At 33.9% G+C, this 25,451-nt stretch overlaps 1 protein-coding gene and 1 long non-coding RNA gene across 12 annotated transcripts in view; one reads left to right on the plus strand and one right to left on the minus strand.

Annotated features, from left to right (window-relative positions):
• Positions 1-24,796, plus strand: part of LOC127901815 (uncharacterized) — a 43,849-nt gene extending 19,053 nt beyond the window's left edge. Inside the window, exons 1-2 of one of the 2 annotated variants that reach the window (XR_008054170.1) lie at positions 12,776-12,801; positions 24,461-24,796. This is a non-coding gene — a long non-coding RNA (uncharacterized LOC127901815). Of the gene's footprint in view, positions 1-12,775; positions 12,802-24,460 lie in introns of those variants that run through there. The other variant, XR_008054171.1, reaches the window with a different exon arrangement.
• LOC102625559 (uncharacterized) lies at positions 8,539-24,854 on the minus strand. Of its 10 annotated transcripts, none has more exons than XM_052439805.1 (4): positions 24,707-24,854; positions 12,729-13,054; positions 12,512-12,571; positions 12,111-12,374 (listed from the first exon to the last, which is right to left on the minus strand). In XM_052439805.1, exons 1-4 carry the CDS (start codon positions 24,788-24,790, stop codon positions 12,359-12,361), a joined length of 486 nt encoding a protein of 161 aa, XP_052295765.1. In that variant the 5' UTR covers positions 24,791-24,854; the 3' UTR covers positions 12,111-12,358. The 10 variants fall into 10 exon arrangements, with proteins under 10 accessions (XP_052295758.1, XP_006486033.1, XP_052295765.1 ...); XM_052439802.1 differs by lacking the exon at positions 24,707-24,854 and adding exons at positions 13,533-13,709; positions 14,093-14,232 and having other exon boundaries at positions 12,512-13,149; XM_006485969.4 differs by lacking the exon at positions 24,707-24,854 and adding exons at positions 13,533-13,705; positions 14,093-14,231 and having other exon boundaries at positions 12,512-13,149.
• Positions 24,855-25,451: the final 597 nt, after the last annotated feature.

Here is a 25,451-nt window from a genome sequence, read left to right on the forward strand (position 1 = left end):
TGGAGATTGATTGGTTCTCAATCAAATCTCCAAGTAGGAGAATGTCAAAGTTGGCGTGCTAAATTCTAGAAGCCCACCAATCTAGAAGCTGTAAATATTTGAAGGGAAAATGGTTTGGCAACAGCTTCTTTTGAAAAAAGAAAAAGAAAAAAATGAAGCTAATATATTTGAAGAAGAAAGAGGGAGCCGGATAGTTTTAAAAGAAAATAATAATAATAATAATAATTAAAATAATAAAATGCATAGTAGCTAAATTTTGACTGTAAAAGGAGGATGCTTCTCCTCATTTCAACGTCCAATTCTTCTCTTCTTTTTCAGATCCATTTTGAGAAGAGAAAAAGTCAAGTGAGAGTTGAGTGATTAGTGAGTGAGAGATTGGGTGTATTGGGATACTGGGTAGTGAGTCAAAAATATTACAATATTCGTAATCTTGATTTCACTAGTGAAATATTTTCCTTCTGTCTTCACTCGTGGACGTAAACTAATAGTCGAATCACATAATTTTTGGTGTCCTCTATGTGTGCTTATTTTCATTTTTCTTCTAATTTCATTTTAGTTGTGGCCCTGCTTCACCCATCGATTTTCTAACAAGTCTCATGATATCTTACTTATATCATGTAGCTCATTTCTTGCTCAAATAACTTTGGCTCTATGACATTTTGTGTGACACTCTAAATTCACCCAAGAATTGGAATAGGAATTTGGAATGAAGCCTCTTAACATTAAATCTTATTACTATTTCCAAAAGAAAATCAATAATATCCAATAATGTCCATAGCCGAAACATAATCTCTAAAACAATAAATATAACAATTATCCTTCAATACCAAATTCATCTCTAAGTAAAAACTAAAGTAATGATACTTTATTCATCACGAAAATGACTAAAGTGTTCAACTAACAAATCATTTTCTCTAAACCAAAAGGCCCACATCTCTAAAATTAATCTGCAAAATATTACAAATAAGGGGTGAGCCGTTAACTCGGCAAGTAAACTCATATGTAAGGTTACTAATACGATAAAATGCATAATAATTATTATGAAGTGTCATAAATGAGAAATTAGTAATCATTTTATAATCTAATACATATGTAAAATAAAAATTATAATCAATTAAGCCATAACATGATAATCATTTTTAATAAATAAATCATTTAAGAAATCATTTATCAATAAAATTCCATTTGTTCAGTTTGCTCATGCCTCATGGTGTCACATGTATTCTTGGTGACCCGGCTAGTAGTTTAGTATGTCATCTGTAATCCCAGTGACTTGCCCAGTAGTTCAATTGGGGTACTTTACCCTGCAATAATCGTCAATAAGTGCACGCAATGCGGTTAGTTGTTCAATCATATCAGTAACGGTAACTATAGACAATAAACCAAAACCTTAAAATAATTTTCAATCTTTCAATATCAATCATTCAATATCAATCATTCAATAATAGATCAATAAAAACTGTTATAAGAGATTTAATTGGCAAAACTTTGCAAATTATTTTTAAGGAAAACAATTTATAGAACACAAGTATTTTAAAGACATTTTAAAAACAAATCTAAAAAAATTTAAATAAACTTTAAACCAAAATGTAACTCATTATTATAAACAATGATAATAAAATACTTTAAACAACAAATTGCTAAAATATATGAACAACAATATTCTTGTCATACATAATTACATATATATAACAAATACTATACATGAATTAACTTATTTCGATCCGAAGCAACTAACAATAACCCAAACACACGAGTTCATTCTTGGCCTATAATTATCAAGATGAGATTCTTATTAATATCATATACAATTCTGGCTTTAATAGGATACACAACATCCTTAAATCATTAACTCCAACTCAAGTATATCAATTTACCAAACTACATTCGACCATCTTATAGGAGTTGATTTCTAGTGTGGTAATAATTTTTATATTATTTTAATACTTCTATAACTTAATTTTATGTTAAATTATATTATATATTAATTTTTATCTTACTTTTTGTATTTTATCATTGTATGAATATTGGGAATATTTAAGTGAAACGAAGCGAAAAGAAGAAACAAATTGGAGTATAATGAAAACAATCACTAGTGGTGGAAGAAAAAAGGAAAATAAATAAAAATAAATAAATCAAGGAAGATTTAATTAACCATTAAGCATGCATGCATGTGGGGAGCATTAAAGAATTAATTGACAATTTAAATGATTCACGTGCATGGGCTTAAAAGGTGGGCTAGATTTGTTTTGTTTTAAAATCCTTTTGATTTAAGGATTCAGGGGCTGAGCAATATAAAAGGAAGAGAAAAAAACCGAGAGGTGGGAGCAGCCACAAGAACCACAAGCCGAAGAAAGAAGAAAGGAAGCAGCAGCCGCACTTTTAAGCAAAAGTCGAGAGTAGCAAGAATAATTTGGAGGAGGAAGACGCATTAATTCTTGAGTTTTTCTTTCTCTTTTCTCAATTGTCTTTTTTGAATGTTCCCAATTAAATTCATGGATTCTCTTTATATTCTCATTAACTAATTTATTTTGCTAGGGCTACGATGTAGCCTAACTATGAAAATTTAATTTCATAAATCTATTTTATTTTTAGTTTATTATTACATGGTTGAGTGTTCATTATTGTGTTTAATACTTTTAAATATCCAGCTAATATTTAAATGATTTAAGGATACATAATGAGACCGAGAGGAGATTTAAGTATTTTTGCTCTATGTAATGGATGCAATGAATTGAACGAAAGATAGAGATGTGCCAACGTGATTCATGCAGTTTTTCTAAGAATTTCCATAGAGTTTAATGAATCTTTGCATATTTAAATTCACATAGCGATATAATAGGTTGATATGTGAAGGTATTTTTAATATTACTCGAGAGATTATATTGAATAGATTAGGAAAATTCACTATCAACATGGGTAATAAACTTTAATAGCATAGATGGAGGATTAAATTGGATTGGTTATGGTGAAATCAAATGTCCTAATGTCTTAATCTCTTAGTGATTTCTATTACTGCTTGCATATTTATTTTATTTTATTTTTTAATCTAAATCCGCTTATTCGATTGTTCAAATAAATTAGGGTTAGAATAATTTCGATAGCTAATAGGATATACAATCTCTGTGAGACGATACTCTACTTTTCATTATATTACTTGTACGAACTGGTACAGTTGCTAATTTGTGCATCAATTTCTAATTAGCTATAAGTATGTTAGAAAAATCATAAATATTAGCAAAAAAAACTATTATAAACATATTGGCATCCAATATAAAATTTCACAAAATTAATTCGAGTATAAAATGACCCCTAAAAATTTATTTTTCCACAAAAACATCAAAACTGTCTAATGGCGATATAAACAAAGGTATGCTGATTCAAAAATTTATAACTTCAATTATACATGTATCAAAATAGCAATTCAAACTTTGAGGATTAGAGGAAATAGTGGAATTAGAAATAAAATTTATAAGGTATTTAGTGATGAGAAAGTAACCTAAACTAACTTCAATATCAACCTTCACAATTTTGGGGATAGTTTCTAGGATTATGTCAATCCAACTCTATGAATTTTAATGATTTTAATATAAGGTTAAGAATTACAAGTTTTAACATACTGAAACTAGACATATATGCCTATCAAAATACAAATCACATAATGTTTAAAGTTCATTTGAATTATGATTTATGAAATAAGTTATAGAAGTGGGAACTATTACTGGAAGTCAGAATTTTCCAATACTAGTGCTCCAAGTTCAAAAAAATCAAAACAATTAACATACAATGAGTTTTTGAACAATAATTATATGGATAGAAAGATAAAGATATCTAGTTAAAAAACTAACATAAAATCAATGAAAATAGCAGTTATAAAGCATTTAATCTATATTAATTGTCCACAATTTTAGGATAATACATATACATGATAACATTATTTTCACTTAATAACAACATAAATCAATCCATGATCATGCTTTCACAATTTTATCAATATACCACACAAGATCATTCAATTAATTACATAGAATCATACATAAAAATAGAAATTTAAAGATTATAAATACTTACTTCTCTAAGAAGAAATTCACTCAAGACTATACCTTTGAAACTTAAAGCCTTTGCTCAAACACTTCTTGGAAAATTTTTAAATACAAATGAGGGGGGGTATTTATACAATATCAAGGCACATAAGAGCCACACAAAAAAAAAAAATACATGAAATTAAAATACAACCAAACTTAATCATTCAATATAATTACTCCACCCCACCACTTTATCTAATTAACTAAACTTTAATCATTCAATATAAGTACTAACATAAAATAATATATTATATAAAATACATGTAAAAGAAAAGAAATCAAAATGAAATTTTAATCATTCACTTACATATTATAAGTATAAAATACTCTATTCTATAAGATATGTATATGAAAAAATGGAACAAATTTCAGGTTTTACATTTTGATCACGCTTTTTTGCATGCAGAAGCATGCTTGCTCTCTTGTTTTAATTATTTTGGTTCCATAACATCTGGTTTATGTCATGTAGCTTCTTTCTTGCTCAAATTATTTTGGCTCCATGACATCTTGCATATGTCATGTAGCTCTTTTCTTGCTCAAATTACTTTGGTTCTATGACATCTTACTTATATTATGCTTCTTGCATGCATGCTTTCTTATTTTCTCCAACATACTTCTTATATGCCTTATGTGCATGTTGTCTTGTTTTCTTCTGACAACAATTGTCCCCTACTCTTCGAAACTTGACTTTTAAAGAAAATATACATGTGTGTGTGTGTGTGTGTGTGTGTGTGTGTGTGTGTGTGTGTGTGTGTGTGTGTGTGTGTGTGTCTATATGTATTTACAAATATATATACTGACCACTATTGAAGGAGTCGTCTCTTTTTTTCTTTTCTAAGTGTAGATCACTTGAGTTCTTGGTGAGCACTGGTCTCTCTCTCTCTCTCTCTCTCTCTTCTTTTTTTTTTTATGCGTACACTGTCTTGTTTTCTCCTGATAATAGTTTCCCGAAACTTACTTTTAAAGTTGAAAAGAGCTAACTAGATTCCCATATATATACTCACCAATATTGAAGGTTTTTCTCCCATGCAAAAGTCATCTATTTTTTTTTTTTAAGTTTAGATCACTCAAATCCTTGGTGTGTATTGATTATTTCTTAATTCTTCGCTTGACATCTTTAGTTAACACATAAGCAATGTCTTCAGACTCTGAGGATTCCTATAACCCTGTCTTTTGTGAATACCCTGTTGAAGACAATGACTATAAGCTCGTAAATAACCAATCACCCCTTGTTGTAAATTTTAGCCCTACCTATTTTTTCCCTTCTTCTACTTCTACCGACCTTGACTAGAGTATTGATGAAGTAGGTAATTGTTGTAGATTTTTTAGCTCAAGTGTTATTGGTGTCAATGTGTAAGTGTACACAACAAGTAATAAAGTGATGAGTAACCAAGATCATCTCCACAGATTGATGCTACTAGAGCTGCTACAGCAATCTCAACAATGTAATCTCTTTTCTAACTAAAAAAAAAAATCAATTGACTAAAAATAGTAATAATGCCAACATAAAATGTAGAGATAATAAAACTAAAATTCACGTTAAACACAAGGTTGAATCAATGAACAAGTGGTAGTTGAGTGAGCAAATTCTCTTAATGGGATTGACTGTTTAGTGCCTATTAAGTTCAGTTGCTACAGCATATGCTACAGCACTGGGCTGAATTCTCATGCATCCTTAGCCGTCGCATGTTGGATATCTCATATATTTATGCAACCTAACAGTGACCAGTTGTTATGTCAACATAAAATATGACATTACAAACTTAGATTCTCTTTACCCTACAAGGTTAATCCCTATATCTAGTTCATTACAAATCTTAAATCAAGCACAACCCTTTTAGGATTCAAGTTGAGACTCGATCCAGGAAACTCAATTTAAGACCAAATATTACTATAATATGTTCCACTCAGACAGGTCATGTAGTGGCTTTCTCTTAACTTGTGTCATTAAGTGAGAGGTCAACCGAAATAATGAGTGTAATATTATTTATTAGAGTAAAATGCTACAGTAGATGTGTAGCAACTCATGTGAACAGTCAAAAACCCATATATATAATTTGTCACTTAACTACAATTAAATTCAGCTCATAACTTGTAAAAGAAAAACAAACGATGAAGTTCCAGCCATCAGATACATATTTTCAACCAAAGAATAAAGAAGAAGAACAAGAATCGAATGAGAAAAGTTGAATCCCAAATATTCTACAGATTTTGTTCTTGGTGCAGACTTGTGTCCTTCTCTTCAATCTTCTTCTTTGTTTCTTTCATGTTCTTCTTTCAGTCATGATTGACGCCCTCCTCTTTTCTTATTATGTGTGCTCATTTTATAGTTGAAAATTAGGGTAAACGGAAGCTTAGGTCGCGTATCTTCCCGATTAGGAAACTGCAGATCGTAATATTCTGTAAAATTCTCTCTGTCGTTGTTCTAGGATTGCTACAGCAATGACAATATTGCTACAACAACGATTGCTACAGCAACTGCACTGTTCCAGATTTGTTTCAATTCTTCTATAGCCAAGTTCTTTTCATCTTTTGCAAGCCTATTACAGTAGCATTCCTTTTTTGAAATTTGAGCTTCCGGTCACCTACAATTATGCATATGATTTAAGCACAAATTATTCTAAATCAAACAAAATTTATTAAGAATAAACTAATATGAATGTTTATGCAAAATATAACAAAAAAATGCAATGAAAACATATCATTTACTCTCTAAGTAATCTTGATTTAAATCTAAAAGTGTCATGATAACTCTCATTTCATAGAGTTATCAGCAATCACATACATGAGATGTCACTTGAATCTTTTGGATCTTTTATAGTAAACCCAATTCCATCTCTCTTGACAGGGTTAGAGAAAATGAAAAACCTAACCATCCTCCTCCAAAAGCTGTCACCATGCATTCAAAATTTTTCACATATGATATTAGACTTCTTTTCCACCCTTACCTTAGGTGCATGCTTTGTTATTTTAGGTGTGCTCTTGCTAAATTGAGCGCACTCGTTTGATGCACTATGATAAGCATATATATTCTCTAGTGATTTTGCTTCATATCACTACTTTTAATAAAACGATAATGTCATGTAATAATACAATTCTTTTATAGTCCCATTTTCTAGGCATAATGATGAGAAGTAGATTAATAAGCATTCTCTTACCAAGATTAGTAGGAGATTGAGAGACAAACCCACCTTTCAAGATGTAGGGTCATCTTCACAAGTGTCTATCATTACTAGGCACCTTCAGTAAGAAAATTAGGAAAATATCTTATAATTGGAAAATAACCAATAATGAAGTAGAATTTCCGGCTTGATCATTGGGAAGAATGGTGCAAGAGTTCTAGGTTTGGTTCATCTCATGCAAGATTTGAAACATTATATTATGTGCAAAAAACAGACACATGTAGCTGAAGCCCTCTGAAAGATATCTCGTTTGTAACACGCAACCATCCTACATCAGTCCTCCTCACTTAGAAAAAAACTCGTCTTCGAGTTTGGCTTGTACAACGCCTCATCATCTAGGTGATAGTCAAACAGATCAGCCACATTGAGTGTGAGAAATATTTCGATTATCTAGTAGCAAAAATTTATCAGCCACAGGGTTTTTCTGTTGCCATGGCCGATGTTTCTCAAGAAAAAGAAATAATTCTTTTGCGAACTTCTAAGATTGTAACTACTCGGCAATTAAATATCACTTATGTGGATTAGTTACTCTCTTTAGGATGCGAAAGCGCTTGTTAATAAGTCACTTTGCAAAAGTAAAACAAAGTTGGCAGCGAAAATTATTATTATTTTGCTAATGAAGATGATGATCAAAAGCAGAGCACAATTTCGATCTCAAGCTTAGACTATAAATAGGCTGCTCCGTGTGCCGAGTTTGCTTCCGAATCCGAGAGCATCAATTGTAAAGTGAAGCATCCCATTTAGCTTTTGGGTGGTTTTATTTGCTTTAACAAGATCGAAATGCTTTGAACCAATGTGATATGCAAATCTTTACCTTAAACGAATGCCAGTAATAACTTGAATGTTATAGCTTGCGTTTGATGACTTGTGTGACTTTCCTTTTGTGCTGACTTCCGGCGATATATACTTCTTTCTTTTCTGGTTTGTTTTGCATCCCCCCCCCCCCCCACAGAATTTGCTTTCTTTTGTCTTTGTGTGCAAAAATAATGACAAAATTCTCTATATTTCCTTAAATTAACTCAGACATAAAAGTTTAAATTACAATTAAAATGGAAATAATATACCTAAATACATAAACTCAATAAGATAGTGATTAAAATGATCAAAACTGAATTTGAAAATGCTGTTTTCATCATCAGATTAATTTGATGTTAAGAAAAAATAAATTAATAACACAAAAACTAAAAGGGTTTCATGCTTTCCTAAAACTGAAACTTAGAAAAGGAACCATATAATCTCCCCAATACTAGTACGGCCTCCAGTAGTTCCAATGATGCTTAACTCTATCGGTGGATTCATAATACGTTAACATCATCAATTCATCACATAGTTTTGTAACATCAAGAAAAACGCAGAAACAAGAACATATACTGGGTTTGTAATAAACAAACCAAACGGATATGTAAACCTCGACTTATAGCTTAATTTCGTAACAAGGTGCTCACAGCGTATTTTATTTTTGTGAGTCATATAATCTTCATCCCATGTACTCTTTCTTCATGAGGAAGGAAGACGGTAGAGAGAGCTTCATTTGTCTGAAATGAAGCATTGAACAACTCCAAAACCTGAGAGTTACAAAAACCATATGATTTAGCCCAAAGCCTATATCATTGGTAGGGTGAGAGGAGCAACATGGTAGCTCAATTATGCTTTCAAATTAAAATTTTATGTTATTGGAATCAAAATTCGAACAAGATAAAAATGCTAACTCGAGAAGCACTCCTTACCTCATCAGGGCCAATATCGACAACTCTCTCCTCAAGGGCGCCAATAGCATCCTTAAGTTTGCCTTGTAGTAGGCCAATGCCTGATATCATTGACCCTGGTGTCACTGATAAATCATCTGTTACAGTGAAAGCGACTGATTTCTTTACAATCCCGCCCTCACTACCCGGAACCATGTTCACTTGTGGCAATGCATTATTCAGATAATTGGAACATTGGGGACACCGGGTGTCCATTTGGTTGGTCACATAACTATGATAGTATGGACAACCGTATAACTTTCTCTCCACGGGTTGCGGACAAGCTTGCAGCAAGAGCAATGATTCTTTTTCCCATTTTAGAAGGGGCTTTAAGAGTTCAACGTTTGTCTGATTGGGTATCAGGAGAGCTTCACTCAGGTTTTCAAGACTCTGGTAAAGGTTTCCCGTGCAGCCAACCATACCAGCATCCCTGAGGAGCCTGATGACACTACCAAATGGCATATAAAGGAGATTGAATAGGATATCCACAAAATCTTTTTCGGCTTCGGCGAACTGGACCTTGTTAGCTGGTTTGTCAATTATTAACTTCAATTTCACCTTCTTCGTTTCATTGTTTGATGTTGCTGTTACCGTTTCCATGGTTGATGCTGCCGAAGAAAAGAAACAAGTCTCTAGAGAACCTGTAACACAGCAACTACTTGGTAGATAAAATTCACTTACGTGGTTTACTTACTCCCTTTAGGATGCAAAAGTCCTTGCCAAGGGCACTTTCCAAAAGTAAAGAAAGGTAATAATAACTTGACTCTCATAGCATGCTTTTGATGACTTTTGTGACTTTTCTTTTGTGCTGGCTTCCAGTGATTTGTCTTGCTTTTCCTATTTATTTCACTTTGTTTGTTACAATTGCTTTCTTCGTTTCGCTTCTGCCAATTGCTTATTTTGTTGCTTTTGTTCTTGGTCATTTACTTTTGTCGATTTCGCTGAAAAGATAAGTTCTCATTTATTAATTTTTACAAATTTATAAAAGTAAAGTTCTCAATTATTAATATTAACTTTTTCTGTGCTTTATGTAAGTAAAGTTCTCAATTATTAATATTAACTTTTTCTGTGCTTTATGTTTCAGGGAGCTAGGTTGATATGAGTGTTAAAACTCCTCAAATATATTATGCATGACAAGATATTAAAAAGGAAAAAAAAAAAACAAAGGAAAGAAAAGAAAGAAATATAATGGATCTATGGGGGAAGTAGTCTAATAATTGCAAATGGAGAAAGTATGGGAACTAAATATAGGTAGGCTTATAAAACTGAACAGAAAGTTAAAGCTTTAAAAATGAATTTGAGAGAAGATGCTTTTTAAGTATTATTGTTTCTTCTTCAAAGAAAAAGGATGCCAGATTAACAAAGTGAGTTTGGCTATTTATAGCCATGGTCCATCGACCATTTGTGTGTAAACTGTATTTGTGTGGCTGTATTTGTGTGTAAGATCAGAACTTCGGTTCTGTATGTTGGTTGTTTAAGCAACACACATCCACTTGAAGATCAAAGTAAAGTTTGTATTAATTATAACTTAATAATAATAACCCAAAGTAAATTATTATTCTTCTTTATACTAATTCATCCTAAATGATACTAATCATGCATGGACGCTTGCAAAGAGAACTATATAAAACTTACGTGTATATATATGTGTATATATACATATACTCTATATGTCAGAACTCTGTATGAATCTAACTTATATATGAATCTACAATCTTTTGATGGGATTTTTGAATTCCCAACAACCTTCTTCCTTGCCATATACTTTCATTTACACCACATTTCGCCTTTTATATTTGAGAAATAGTGGATCATATATCATTAAATGGTCAAAAAGTAATTATTCTAGCTATGAATTTCTTTGTCAAAACCTTTTAGAATTCTCCTTGTTTTACAATTTTAATGCCATTCATGATCATCGCTGAATATCAAAGTCCTGTTTCCATCATCATATTAATTTGATGTTATAGAGAAACAAATAAAACAAAATCAGATACTAAAAAGGGTTCTTGCTTTCCTAAAACTGTAACTTAGAAAAGAAGCCATGCATAATTTCCCCAGTACTGACTCCATTAGCTCCAATAACTTATAACTTAACCATCGGTGGTTCATTTTCGAAGTTGTAGAGAGTGCTATTTACAAATTATAATTGCTCCATGATATGGAACACTGTTAACAATTTGGTCTGTCTAATGATAATTATTAGAATGTTTTTAAAGCCTAATCAGTAATCACCATGGATAAGGAAGATTTTTGCCGATTGCCAATATTGTTGGCTTCCCTCTGGGCGTTCTAGTTATTTACGATATTTAAGAAAAATGTGCCCAGTGTCTGGTGAAGCAAATCAGAATTGACCAATACGACATGGGATTATTGCGTTTTGGGGATGGCTTTGTATAAGTGAAACGACGTGGAAAGCAGCGTTTCGATGGGTTTTATTGTTGCTCTTTTAAACGACTTCTCGAAATGCCGTTTCGACTTCAATAAGTCACAAGCCTTACACGTGCTCAAGCCGAGTCGTTAAAGGCTGTTATTTCACGTGCATATCGCGTGAGCTTCTTTCGGGGCTTCGTGAAATCAGTTGCAGAGCTGTTAAAACAGCTGGTTCTAATGTAAAAAACAGGAGAGGGCTGTGAGCTATATAGAGAGAAGTTGGGATCATTTCGAGAGACTTCTTGATCTATGTAATGTGCTCTGTAAAGCTCTGTAGTTCTTCTTGATAATCAATAAAAGCTGATCATGTTGTTTCTCCATGGATGTAGGCTGATGCAAATCAGCTGAACCACGTTAATTCGTTTTTGTTCTTGTTTCTTTCTCTACTCAATTTAGATTTTCATCTGTCCATCCGGTTGATTAGACTTAATCCTGATCAAATTTCGTGAGCAACTTGTTTGGTTTGATCTAAAGATCTTGGGCTACAATTTGGCGTTGATTGATCTCTTGATAACACGAATTGCAACATAATGGAAAGGAGGAAAAAATGGAAATCCACATGTTCATTGATTAAAGTATGAGTTAAGAACTGGAAAATGATCGCGTTACGCTCAATTGTCCCGTCATCTTCTTAGAAATTGAAAAAAAAAAAAAAAACAACAACAAAGTCTAAGCATAATATATTAACATCATTAATTCATCACATTCTTTTGTATCGTCAAGAACAATGCACAAACAAGAAATAAATACCGGGTTTATTATTATATATAAACCAAACGGATATATAATGACAACTTGTACCTATCATGACACCACAGCTCTTTTATGAGTCATATCATTTTCAACCCAAAAACTTATTCTTTTTGAGGAAGGAAGACGCTAGTGAGAGCTTCATTTGTTTGCATTGAAGCATTCAACAGCTCCACAACCTGAGATGTACAAAAACCATGCTCAATTTAGCCCAAAATATATACGTTAGTACGTAGCTTATGCTTTCAAATTGAAAATTTGAGGTAATGAAGTCAAAATTCAATCGCGTAAGAGATGCCAGAGAAGAATTCCTTACCTCATCAGGGCCAACATCGACAACTCTCTCCTCCAGGGCACCAATATCCTCAATTTTGCCCTGCAGCAGGCCAGTGGCAGATATCATTGACGCTGGTGTTATTGATAAATCATTAGTTATTATGCAAGCAAAAGATTTCTTCACAACTCCGCCCTCAATATCCGAAACAATCGACTGCTGCACTTCATAACACTGACTCGAAGAACATTGGGGACACCTGGTATTTACTTCATTTGTCACACAGCGGTGATTGTTTCCACAGTTGTACAACTTTCTCTCCACAGGTACAGGTCGCGGACAAGCTTGGGGCTGCAAGAGCAGAGATGCTTTCCCCCATTTTAAAAGGGGTTTCAAGAGCTCAACTTTGGTTTGATGGTGTATTAGGTAATCTTCAGGCAGGTTTTCAAGACTTCGGTACAGCTGGCTTCCTGTGCAGCCACCCAAACCAGCATCCGTGACGAGCCTGGCGACACTACCAAGTGGCATATAAAGGACATTGAACAGGATATCCACAAAATCTTTCTCAGCTTCGGCAAACAAGACCTTGTTAGCTCGTTTATCAATCATTAACTTCAATTTCACCGTCGTTGTTTCAGTATTTGATGTTGCTGTTGTTGCCATTGCCGTGGTTGAGGTTTCTGAAGAAAAACAAATAGGTAATTAATTAAATATCACTTCTATATACGTGGATTACTTACTCTCCTTAGGATGCGGAAGTGCTTCCTAATTAAAGTCACTTTCCAAAAGTAAAACAAAGTGGGAGCATGCACCCACTAGTGGTGGAGCTCCGAAAGATGGATATGTAACGTGGCAACTGGCCAGCAAACTTGTAACTATTTTGTACGGTAAAGCATCACATTTAGCTTTTGGAGGTTTTCTGTGCAGGCAGTACTGTTTTACAAAATTATTGAAATGCTTTTAACCAAAGCGTGATGTGCAAATCTTTACCTTAGCAACGTAAGAAAGCTAATAAGAACGCGACTGTTATGGCATTCTTTTTATTATTACTTTTGTGACTTACCTATTGTGCTGCCTGCCGGTGATTTGTCTTGCTTTTCTTCTTTGTTTCACTTTATTTTATTCGTTACCATTGCTTCCTTTTTCTTGCTTTTGTCGATCCATTGCTGTCTTTTACTTTGATTGATTTTGGTGGCTCTTGCTTTTGTTGCTTTTGTTGCTTTTGTTCTGCGTCAGCTTGCTTATCGAAAAAGAACCCCAAGAAGTCATGAAACAGATTATTTCTAAAAAAACAAAGAGAGCTTCTTTTGCAAGTCACCTTGTTTTAACGGAACTCAGTTTTAATTCATTCACTGAATATCAAAATCGTGTTTATTTTAATTTATCTCACTAGTCATGGTATGCAGAGGTAGGCTAATGCGGGCTGCAGCCCGAGTAAGCTTTTTGAAAAAAAAAATTAATTATAATTTATAAATTTACTTTTTTAATATTTATAAAAATATAAGAAAAAATCTAATAATTATAGGATTCTTTATTTTCCCCACATCACAATTCATAAAACTCGACAAGTATCCAACTGAACCTGATTAAATTCACCAAAATTCAATTGCTCGAGTCTCTTACCGCTGCTGAATACCCAATCTCCTGTGCTCAAATTGAAGCCCACCCGCTACCTCATGAGTGATGCCGAGCCGATGTCGCAAGGCCTGCACTCGTAGGCTGAATCTCTCGCCGCACCTGAAGTCCCAACACAGAATGCCCAGTCTCTTGATACAGTGCCTGGTACAAATCACTTTGCCTTTTAAAATTTAATTTACAGAATAGAATATGATTTATGATAATGATGGCATATTGTCATACGAAGTGGAATTGTGGAAGTTGTTGATTATGTGATTCATCTTTTTAAAATTATAAAATAATAAAATGTGATAATGGACTACTAGAATATTAGAATATGACAAATGGTAATGATAGCATATAAAGTGGAAGCTGCTGATTCATCTTCTTGGAATTATAAAATAATGATGGCATACAGAGAATGAGTAAATAAAATAGTAAAACAATTAATTTTGAATGCTGACTTTTTTTAATTAGCTTTTAACTTGCCATTTTATCAATTTTTTTATAAAATAAATAATAATTTTCTATTGTATTATATTGTAGATTCAATGTTAAACAAAGCAAGAAAAACTCTACATTCTTTTCTTAAGAGAGTAGGTGAAAATCAATCATCCACCAAGTCTTTATGTCAACTTAATGCTCAAGATTCCAGTGAGCAACATACTTCTAAGTTTCAAAGGGTTGAAGTTGAAGAAACTAGAAATACTTATATGGACCGTGATCCTGGATTACGCCATCAAATAGGGACATATTCAATAAATCAATATGATGATATTCGAAGGAAGTACATCAAAATGGGACCTTATCAACCTAAACTATGAGATTATCCACTAACTAATAATGGCATGCAAGAACGTAGGTTTCAGTATCACTAGTTTAAAAAATTTCCATGGCTTGAGTATTCTGAGGTAAAAGATAGTGCATTTTGTTTTCCATGCTTTCTTTTTTATGAAATTCCATCGAGCAACCCAAAATTCGTTATTGAATGGTTTTCTAGTTGGAAGAGAGTCAACAATGGAAAAAAAAAATGTCCCTTTTTACAGCATGATGGGGTTCGTCTTCTCATCATAATAAAAGTATGCAGAGTTGGGGTTGTTTGAGGAACTCAATTCAATACATTGATAGACTAATTAATGCCCAAACTTCACAACAAGTTTTGGAGAATAAGCTACGATTGAAGACCTCAATTATTGCTATTAAATGTTTTGCAAAGCAAGCATGTGCTTTTAGAATTCATAATGAATCAGTTAATTCAAAAAATCAGGGAAATTTCATAGAGTTGATAAAGCATTCAGCGGAGTGTAGTAAAGAAATTGCTTCAAGTTGTCTTGGAAAATGCTCCATCATAAGCTAAGTATACATTGTCTGACATTCAAAAAGAGCTTTTAAATATTCTTGCAAACAAAGTGCGAAACAAGATACGCAAGGAACTTAGAGATGGTAAGTTTTGTATTTTAGTAGACAAAGCACTTGATGAATTTGATAAAGAGTAAATGACTATTATTTTAAGGTATGTTGATTGTGATGGGTATATTCGAGAACATTTTTTTGAAGTTGTCAATGTCATGGAAACTACAGCGGTAACACTAAAAAAAGAAATATGTAATGTTCTTGCACGATATGATCTTTTAGTTGAAGATATCTGAGGGTAAGGATATGATAGTGCTAGTAACATGCGGGGTGCATGGAATGGATTACAAGCATTATTTTTGAAAGACTGCCCATATGCATATTATATACACTGTTTTGCACATCAACTGCAACTTGCTTTAGTTGCAGCATCTAATGATGTGCCAGATGTATGGCTTTTCTTTTCAACATTGGGTTCAATTGTAAATGTTCTGACTTCATCTGCTAAACAACTTTCTGAGTTAAAATTGTTTGGGAAGAAGAAATAATAGATTTGATAACTTCATAAGAAGTTCAAACTTGTACAGGGGCCAATCAAATTCATACTTTGCAACGACCTGGAGCTACTCGCTGGAGCTCTCATTTCCGTTCTGTCAGCAGGTCGCTTGATCTATTTAGTGTTGTTCGTAAAGTTCTTGGGAAGTTGGTAGAGTGTGGGCCTAATAATAGCATACGTGGAGAGGCTAAAGTTGTGTGCGAATCAATGACATTTTTTTAATTTTGTGTTCATTTTGCATTTATTAAATAAAGTTTTGGGGATTGGTGATTTACTTTGTCAAGCATTACAAGTGAAATCTCAAGATATTTTAAATGTTGTGCACTTAGTCTCAACTACGAAAAAACTTCTTCAAAGGCTGCGAGACAATGGTTGGGAAACTTTTATTAAGAATGTAGTTCTATTTTGTGAAAAGAATGAGATAGATATGCCTGATTTGAAAGCTCGCCATATGAAAGGCAGAGGACGTTCTTGTCAGCAGAATGATTATATTACAGTTGAGCATTATTATCATTATGATATATTTAATGTTGTGATAGATTTTCAATTGATAAAGTTGAATAATAAATTCACTAAACAGACTTTGGAACTCTTTGGAACTTTTCACTCTTAGTTTAGTTTTAAATCCTATTGATGCATTTAAATCATTTAAAATTGAAGAAATTTGCAGTCTTGTTGAAAGATTTTATCCTCAAGATTTCACTAAAATTGAGCTACAGGCTTTGAGAAGACAATTATAATGCTTTGAGATTGATATACACTCTCTTCAAGAGTTTCAGAATATTACTTCCCTTTTTGAATTGTGTCGAAGATTAATTGAGACTAGAAAGTCATAGATTTATTTCTTATTAGATAGATTAATTCGTTTAGTGTTAATCCTTCCTGTTTCAACAGCAACAACAGAGAGAGCATTTTCTGCCATGAAACTAATTAAAACAACACATCAAAACAAAATGGAGAATGAGTTTCTTTCATATTGTATGGTTATTTACATCGAAAGAGAAATTGCAGACAATATCGACTCAGATGCAATAATAGATAAATTTTCGTTTTTGAAGAATCGCAGGACACAGCTTCATCGATAATGTTTTTCTTATTTACATTATATTTTTATAGTTTTATGGTTAGATTTTTGCTTATGTAGTGTGCTTAATTTCATTTGTATAACACAAATTTTTTTAGAAGTAAATTTCATTTTTTTTTTAAATCTGGCCCACCCAAAAAAATAATGCTAGCTTCGCCACTGATTAGGGGTGGGCAAAAAAACCGTAGTGTTAAAAAAACCGAACCGAACCGACGGTTTTTTCTAATTCGGTTCGGTTTTTATTTTTTAAAAAAACCGAATATACCGTTTGTAAAAAAAACCGAAATGTCGGTTCGGTATTCGGTTCACTTAGCTGAACCGAAAAACCGAACCGAAAAACCGAATTATTTTTTTATTTTATTCAAATCAAACATGTGTTAATAATTTTATTCAAATCAAACATGATTTTATTCAAATCAAACATGTGTTATTTCTCTTTATAACATTATGATTATGTTTATATAGATGGAGTATTGGAGTTTGTTTATGTATTTTGAAATTTTAATATTTCATATTTTGGGAGTATCTTATTAATAGTTAGTAAGATATTAGTGATAAAATGTGTTTTGAATACTTTGTATTTATTGTTAATATTTGTAATAAAATTAGGATAAATTAATTGTTGAAAAAAATTATTACATTCATGAGGCCCAATGGACTAAAAAATTAAAAATTCAAAATAAGCTCAATAGGCCAAGAACCGAAAAAACCGAACCGAACCGAACCGATCCGAAAAGAACCGTTTGAGTTCGGTTCTTATTGAGTTCGGTTCTTATTCGGTTCTTTTTATAAAATAACCGATTTAAATCGGTTCTACTTAATTTCGAACCGAACCGAACCGAACCGAACCGTGCCCACCCCTACCACTGATGGTCTGCAGGCAAATAGGACAGGAACTGAACGAATTATCATCAAACTGTAACTTAGGAAAGAAGCCATATGTAATTTCCCCAATTCTGACTCCATTAGTTCCAACAATGTATAACTTGACCATCGGTGATTCATTTTCGAACACAAGTTAACAATTTGGTCTGTCTAATGATAATTATTTGTATGTTTTTAAGGCCTAATTTACAAGCTGACAAGACTAATCACCATGGATGAAGAAGATTTTTGCCGATCGCCAATGATGGCTGCCCTGCGGGCGTTCTAGTAATTTACGATATTTAAGAATAGTGGAAACGAGCAAAAATTGGAATGTACATGTTCATTAATTAAAGTATGAGTTAATAACTGAAAAATGATTGTGTTACGCTCAATTTACCCCATCATCCTCCTAAAAAAAATAGGGAAAAAAAAAATCAACAACCAAGTTTAAGCATAATATATGAACATCATTAATTCATCACATACTTTTGTACCGTCAAGAACAACGCACAAACAAGAAATACATGTATATATATACATACTAGGTTTATTATGAATAAACCAAACGGATATATAATGACAACGTATAGCTATCATGACACCACAGTTGTTTTTATGAGTCATATCATTTTCAACCCATAAACTTTTTCTTCATAAGGAAGGAAGACGGTAGTGAGAGCTTCATTTGTTTGCATTGAAGCATTCAACAGCTCCAGAACCTGAGATGTATAAAAACCATGCTCAACTTAGCCCAAAATATATACATTAGTACCTAGCTTATGCTTTCAAATTGAAAAGTTGAGACAATGAAGTCAAAATTCAATCGAGTAAAAGATGCCAGAGAAGAACTACTCCTTACCTCATCAGGGCCAATATCGACAACTCTCTCCTCCAGGGCACCAATATCCTTAATTTTGCCCTGCAGCAGGCCAGTGGCAGATATCACTGACGCCGGTGTCACTGATAAATCATCAGTTACCATGTAAGCAAAAGCTTTCTTCACAACTCCGCCATCAGTATCCGAAACAATATTCAACTGCTGCACTTCATAATTCATTATATTCATTGCACTGTTAACAGAACCAAAAGCACTAGGTTGGGTACACTGGGGACACCTGGTGTTTTCTTCATTTGTCACATACGGGTGATGGTTTCCACAAATGTACAACTTTCTCTTCCCAGGTACAGGTCCCGGACAAGCTTGGGGCTGCAAGAGCAGAGATGCTTTCCCCCATTTTGAAAGGGGTTTCAAGAGCTCAGCTTTGGTTTGGTCGTGTATTAGGTGCTCATCAGTGAGGTTTTCAAGACTCTGGTTTAGGTTTCCTATGCAGCCGCCAAAACCAGCATCCGTGAGGAGCCTGGCGACACTACCAAATGGCATATAAAGGACATTGAACAGGATATCCACAAAATCTTTCTCAGCTTCGGCAAACAAGACCTTGTTAGCTCGTTTATCAATCATTAACTTCAATTTCACCGTCGTTGTTTCAGTATTTGATGTTGCTGTTGTTGCCATTGCCATGGTTGATGTTTCTGGAGAAAAACAAATAGGTAATTAATTAAATATCACTTCTATATAGGTGTTACTCTCCTTAGGATGCGGAAGTGCTTCCTAATTAAAGTCACTTTCCAAAGGTAAAACAAAGTGGGAGTTTTCACCCACCAGCAGTGGAGCTCCGAAAGATGGATATATGACGTGGGCACTAGGCAGCAAACTTGTAATTATTTTGTACCGTAAAGCATCCCATTTAGCTTTTGGGAGGCTTTCCGTGCGGGCAGTATTGTTTTACAAAATCATTGAAATGCTTTTAATCGAAACGTGATATGCAAATCTTTACCTTAACAACGTATGAAAGCTAATAAGAACGCGGCTGCTATGGCATTCTTTTTATTACTTTTGTGACTTGCCTATTGTGCTGGCTGCCGGTGATTTGTCTTGCTTTCCTTCTTTGTTTCACTTTATTTTATTCTTTGCCATTGCTTCCTTTGTCTTGCTTTTTTCGATCGATTTCTGTCTTTTACTTTGATTGATGTTGGTGACTCTTGCTTTTTTTGCTTTTGTTCTGCGTCAGCTTGCTTATCGAAAAAGAACACCAAGAATTCATGAACCAGCTTATTTCTAAAACAAAGCTTCTTTTGCAAGTCACCTTGTTTTAACGGAACTCAGTTTTAATTCATTCACTGAATATCAAAATCGTGTTTATTTTAATTTCCCCAACCCTGCCTCCATTTTTCAAATTTATTCCGTGGAACAACCTAATAATTGGACCATTATACATTCTGTTCTTCGACACTGATGTGTGACTGCCAGGTGCTTTTCCCGATTTTGTTTCATTGTTTGTATATTATGTTTGTTAGCGGAGTTTGAATTAAATCTTGGTAATGGGAGTATTATTTAACCAAAACAGGTTTTCTCATGATCTGAACTTTTAAATTTTAAATATAAAATTACGTATAATTAACAAATCGTGAATGGTAGCACAACTATTAACCATTGTAAATTAATATCACAGAGTATAAATTTGCAGTCATAATTGTCGGTGCTGAAACGGGTTGATAGACGACAAGTCGTCCAAGAGATTGTGCTCCTCATACGACATCAACTTGCTGTCATACAAGAAGCATTAGTAATGCACTTGATCTGCACATGTAATTACGATTCATGCTACCATTAAACGGCAGCTCCAATTGTCGTTTTAAGCGTAGGGGCTGTTAATGACAGTTAGTTTTGGCGGGAATTTTTCTGGGTTTGTTTCAGCAAACCCAGATCATTAGCTGGCGAGTGGCATCCCATTCTGGATCCTTCCAGAGCAGTATATAAGGTTCCTAAGGCTCAGCTTAGAGGAATTAAGTTCTTTGTAACACTCTCTATTAAGCTTGTAATCTGTTGAGCATCAATAAAATGGCTATGGCTTCTGTTTCTCAAGAGGATGTGTAGGCTGCTTAGCCGAACCTCTATAATTCCTTTTGTGTGCAGTTCCTTTCTTTTCTATTTGTTTCTGTCAAATCACTTTTACTTTGTTTCTGATTGAGTTCGAAATTCATTCTTTAAAGGACAAGATCAGTGTGGGGAAGTTTCTTGGGGTGTAGAATTAGGATTAATCAATTCTAATTCCTAACATTTTTCCTTCGTGAGCGTTTTTTCTCAGTCAGTTTCAAAAAGGGAGAGCCTTAAGTCTTAAGCATCCTTTAGACCTGGACACCAAAAAGAAGAAAAAAGAAATTTATCACCTAAGGGTTCAATGATCCAATTACATTACTGAAAGTATGACTTGTCGTTCGAATAAAATCTTTCTAGATGCACAGTTAAAATTAACCAGTCATGAAAGTAATTTAGAAACAACACGAGTTCATTCAACACAAGCTTTCTCCTAAAAACACACCCACATCCTAAATATTCAATTTGTTGAGCATTTGAGCAAAGTAATATAGAAGACATAGTATACATAAGACATAGGCATCATTTCCGAATTATCCATCAGCAGTACATAACCACATCTTTAACAAAAACTCAAGCAGCAGCTTGAGGACTTTGGAAAGCCTTCAGGGACACTGCTAAGCTGTAAAATACAGTAATATTAATTAAGCTGGTCACCAGACTCTGTTTACTCCCAATAAAAATATTTGGTATAGTTTTTTTTTTTTTTAATTTTTGACCACGAGATATCCTGGAGAGGGCAACAACTGTGGGAGGCACCTTTAAGCCTGTACCACAACCTAGATTAGAAGTCCCCGCTCAAATCGAGAGGCACAGGTTCTCCCAACAAATGCGACTTCCCTGCGATTCGAACTAGGGAGCAAACCTAGTCAAGTCACTTAAGAGAACTCCATTACCAGTGGAGCCAACACTTTGTTGGTTATTATTTGGTATAGTTTAATTTGCAGGGTAGTTTTGAGTTCCCCATGCAAATTCTCAACATTAAATATTTTTAATGAAATGTAAGTTCCTAAGACCAGAACTGATTATCAACATACCTCATCAAGGCCAAAATTGACAACTTTCTCCTCAAGTGAACCCAACTCTCTACTATTAAACTTGTTAAGGAAAGTGATGCAAGAAATAGCGGACATGGGCGTCACCTCAATTATCCATCACCATGCAAGCGACCGCCTCTTTAACAAACCCTCTCTCAGGCTCAGCCACGGCAGCCGCAGCGCTTGCACCCTCCGCGGGATAAACAAAAGCAATCCCACTGTTCATTCTCATATTGCAACTAGGACAAGACCTGTTTGGAGCATCAGCAGCATGAAAGTGACGACTATAACCAACATTAGAGCACGTGCAAAATTTCCTAGCATTTGGTACAACATTTTTATCATCAGAAAGCAAAAGAGTGATTTCAGTGGGACATATTGGAGATTTGGGATTAGCACTAAGTTCTTGTTTTGGTTTGATTGCATGTAGGATCAAGTGCTTGTTCTTCACAAGCTTAACTATAGAGCCAATGGGCAGTGAGAAAATCTAGAAAAGGAAATCTACAAAGTCTTTGCCAGCTTCTGCGAAAAGCGATTTCTGAACCTATAAGAAGCTTCAAACTCAGTTTGGAGGCTGCCATGGCTAATTGTTCTAGGTTGTATGTAGTAGAGAAATTGTTACCAATATTCAGGCGTAGATTCACTCAAATACTTAAAATGATAAAAAATTCTCAAGATATTATGAGAAATCTGGATTTATTAAAGAATATTGAAAAAAAAAAAACAGAGAGAGAGACTATAGTTTTTATTAATTATAATATAATAATAATAACACAAAGTAAATTATTCTTCTTCTTCATAGTAATTGATCCCACATGATGCTAATCATGCATGGACACTTGCAAACAGAACTATATAAAACTTACGCGTATATATATGTGTTTATATACATATACTCTATATGTCAGAACTCTGTATGAATCTACAATCTTCTGATGGGATTTTTGAATTCCCAACAACCTTCTTCCTTGCCATATACTTTCAATTACACCGCATTTCGCCTTTTATATTTGAGAAATAGTGGATCGCATATCATTAAATGGTCAAAAAGTAATTTCCTCATCCAATCGAAGAGATCTCATCTGCATTGGTTCAATTGATTGTCCAGATTGGATAATAATTTGATCCTAGATATAAATTTGATCATATTAATGAATTAAATGTGTATTGAATTATTCTAGTTATGAATCTCTTTGTCAAGAGGAACCACCAAGAATTAATTCATAATTAAAGCTTATTTCGAAAACAGATGAACCTTTTAGAATTCTCCTTGTTTTACAATTTTAATGTCATTCGTGATCATCACTGAATATCAAAATCCTGTTTTCATCATCATATATTCATATTAATTAGTTGTTGTAAAGAAATAAATAAATAAATAAATAAATAAGAACTAAAAACTAAAAAGGGTCCACGCTTTCCTAAATCCGTAACTTAGGAAAGGAGCCGTATGTAATTTTCCCAATACTTGACTCCACTAGTTCCATTAGCAATGTATAACTTGACCATCGGTGATTTATTTTCGAAGCTGTAGAGAGTGATATTTACAAATTATAATTGTTCCATAATATCGAACACAGTTTAGCAATTTGGTCTTTCTAATGATAATTATTAGAATGTTTTCACAGCCTAATTTACAAGCTATCAAGACTAATCACCATGGATGAGGAAGATTTTTGCCGACTGCCAATGTTGGGTTCCCTCTGGGAGTTCTAGTAATTTACGATGTTTAAGAAAAGTGGAAACGAGCAATTAAAAACCGGAAATCTACGTGTTCATTGATTAGAGTATGAGTAAAGAACTGGAAAATGATCGTGTTACGCTCAATTGACCCCATCATCTTCTCAGAAAGTGAAAAAATAAATAAAGTTTAAGCATAATATATTAACATCATTAATTCATCACATACTTTTGTAACGTCAAGAACAATGCACAAACACGAAATATGTACTAGGTTTATTATGAACAAACCTAACGGATATATAATGACAACTTATAGCTATCATGACACCACAGTTGTTTTTATGAGTCATATCATTTTCAACCCAAAAACTTTTTCTTCATAACGAAGGAAGAAGGTTCATTTGTTTGCATTGAAGCATTCAACAGCTCCAAAACCTGAGAGGTATGAAAACCAATCTTTATTTAGCCCAAAATAGATACATTAGTACGTAGCTTATGCTTTCAAATTGAAAAGTTGAGATAATGAAGTCAAAATTCAATCGAGTAAAAGATACCAGAGACTAACTCCTTACCTCATCCGGGCCAATATCGACAACTCTCTCCTCCAGGGCACCAATATCCTTGATTTTGCCCTGTAGCAGGCCAGTAGCAGATATTACTGACGCTGGTGTCACTGATAAATCATCAGTTACCATGTAAAAAACAGATTTCTGCACAATCTGCGAAGCTATGTTCAATTTCGTCATCTTTTCATGAGTCTGAGGATGAGAACATTGGGGACACCTGGTGTTAACTTGAGTTGTCACATACAAGTGATTGTTTCCACAACCGTACAACTTTCTCTCCACAGGTCCAGGTCGCGGACAAGCTTGGGGCTGCAAGAGCAGAGACGCTTTCCCCCATTTTAGAAGGGGTTTCAAGAGCTCAGTTTTGGTTTGGTGGTTTATTGGATGATCATCAGTCAGGTTTTCAAGACTCTTGTATATGTTTCCCGTGCAGCCACTTGAACCAGCATCCATGACGAGCCTGGCGACACTACCAAGTGGCATGTAAAGGACATTGAACAGGATATTCACAAAATCTTAGCTTCGGCAAACAAGACCTTGTTTGCTCGTTTATCAATCATTAACTTCAATTTCACCTTCGTTGTTTCAGTATTTGATGTTGATGTTGTTGCCATTGCCATGGTTGACGTTTCTGAAGAAAAACAAATAGACAATTAATTAAATATCACTTGCATATTATACGTGGATTACTTACTCTCGTTAGGATGCGAAAGTGCTTCCTAATTAAAGTCACTTTCCGAGAGTAAAACAAAGTGCGGGCATGCACTAGTAATGGACGGCCGAAAGATGGATATATAACGTGGGCACTGGGCCTTGTAATTATTTTGTTCCATTTAGCTTTTGGGAGGCTTTCTGTGCGGGCGGTACTGTTTTACAAAATTATTGAAATGCTTTTAATCGAAACGTGATTTGCAAATTTTTACCTTAACAACGTACGAAAGCTGCTAAGAAAGTGACTGTTACGGCGTTCTTTTTATGACTTTTGTGATTGCCTATTGTGCTGGCTTCCGGTGATTTGTCCTGCCTTTCTTTTTTGTTTCACTTTATTTTATTTGTTACCATTGCTTCCTTTGTCTTCCTTTGTCTTGCTTTTGTCGATCGATTGCTGTCTTTTACTTTGATTGATTTCGCCGACTCTTGCTTTTGTTGCTTTTGTTCTGCGTCAGCTTGCTTATCGAAAAAGAACACCAAGAATTTCCAAAACAAAGCTTCTTTTGCAAGTCACCTTGTTTTAACGGAACACAGTTTTAATTAATTCACTGAATATCAAAATCGTGTTTA

Source organism: Citrus sinensis, chromosome 4 (assembly GCF_022201045.2).
Source record: "Citrus sinensis cultivar Valencia sweet orange chromosome 4, DVS_A1.0, whole genome shotgun sequence".
Taxonomy (NCBI): Eukaryota; Viridiplantae; Streptophyta; class Magnoliopsida; order Sapindales; family Rutaceae; genus Citrus; species Citrus sinensis.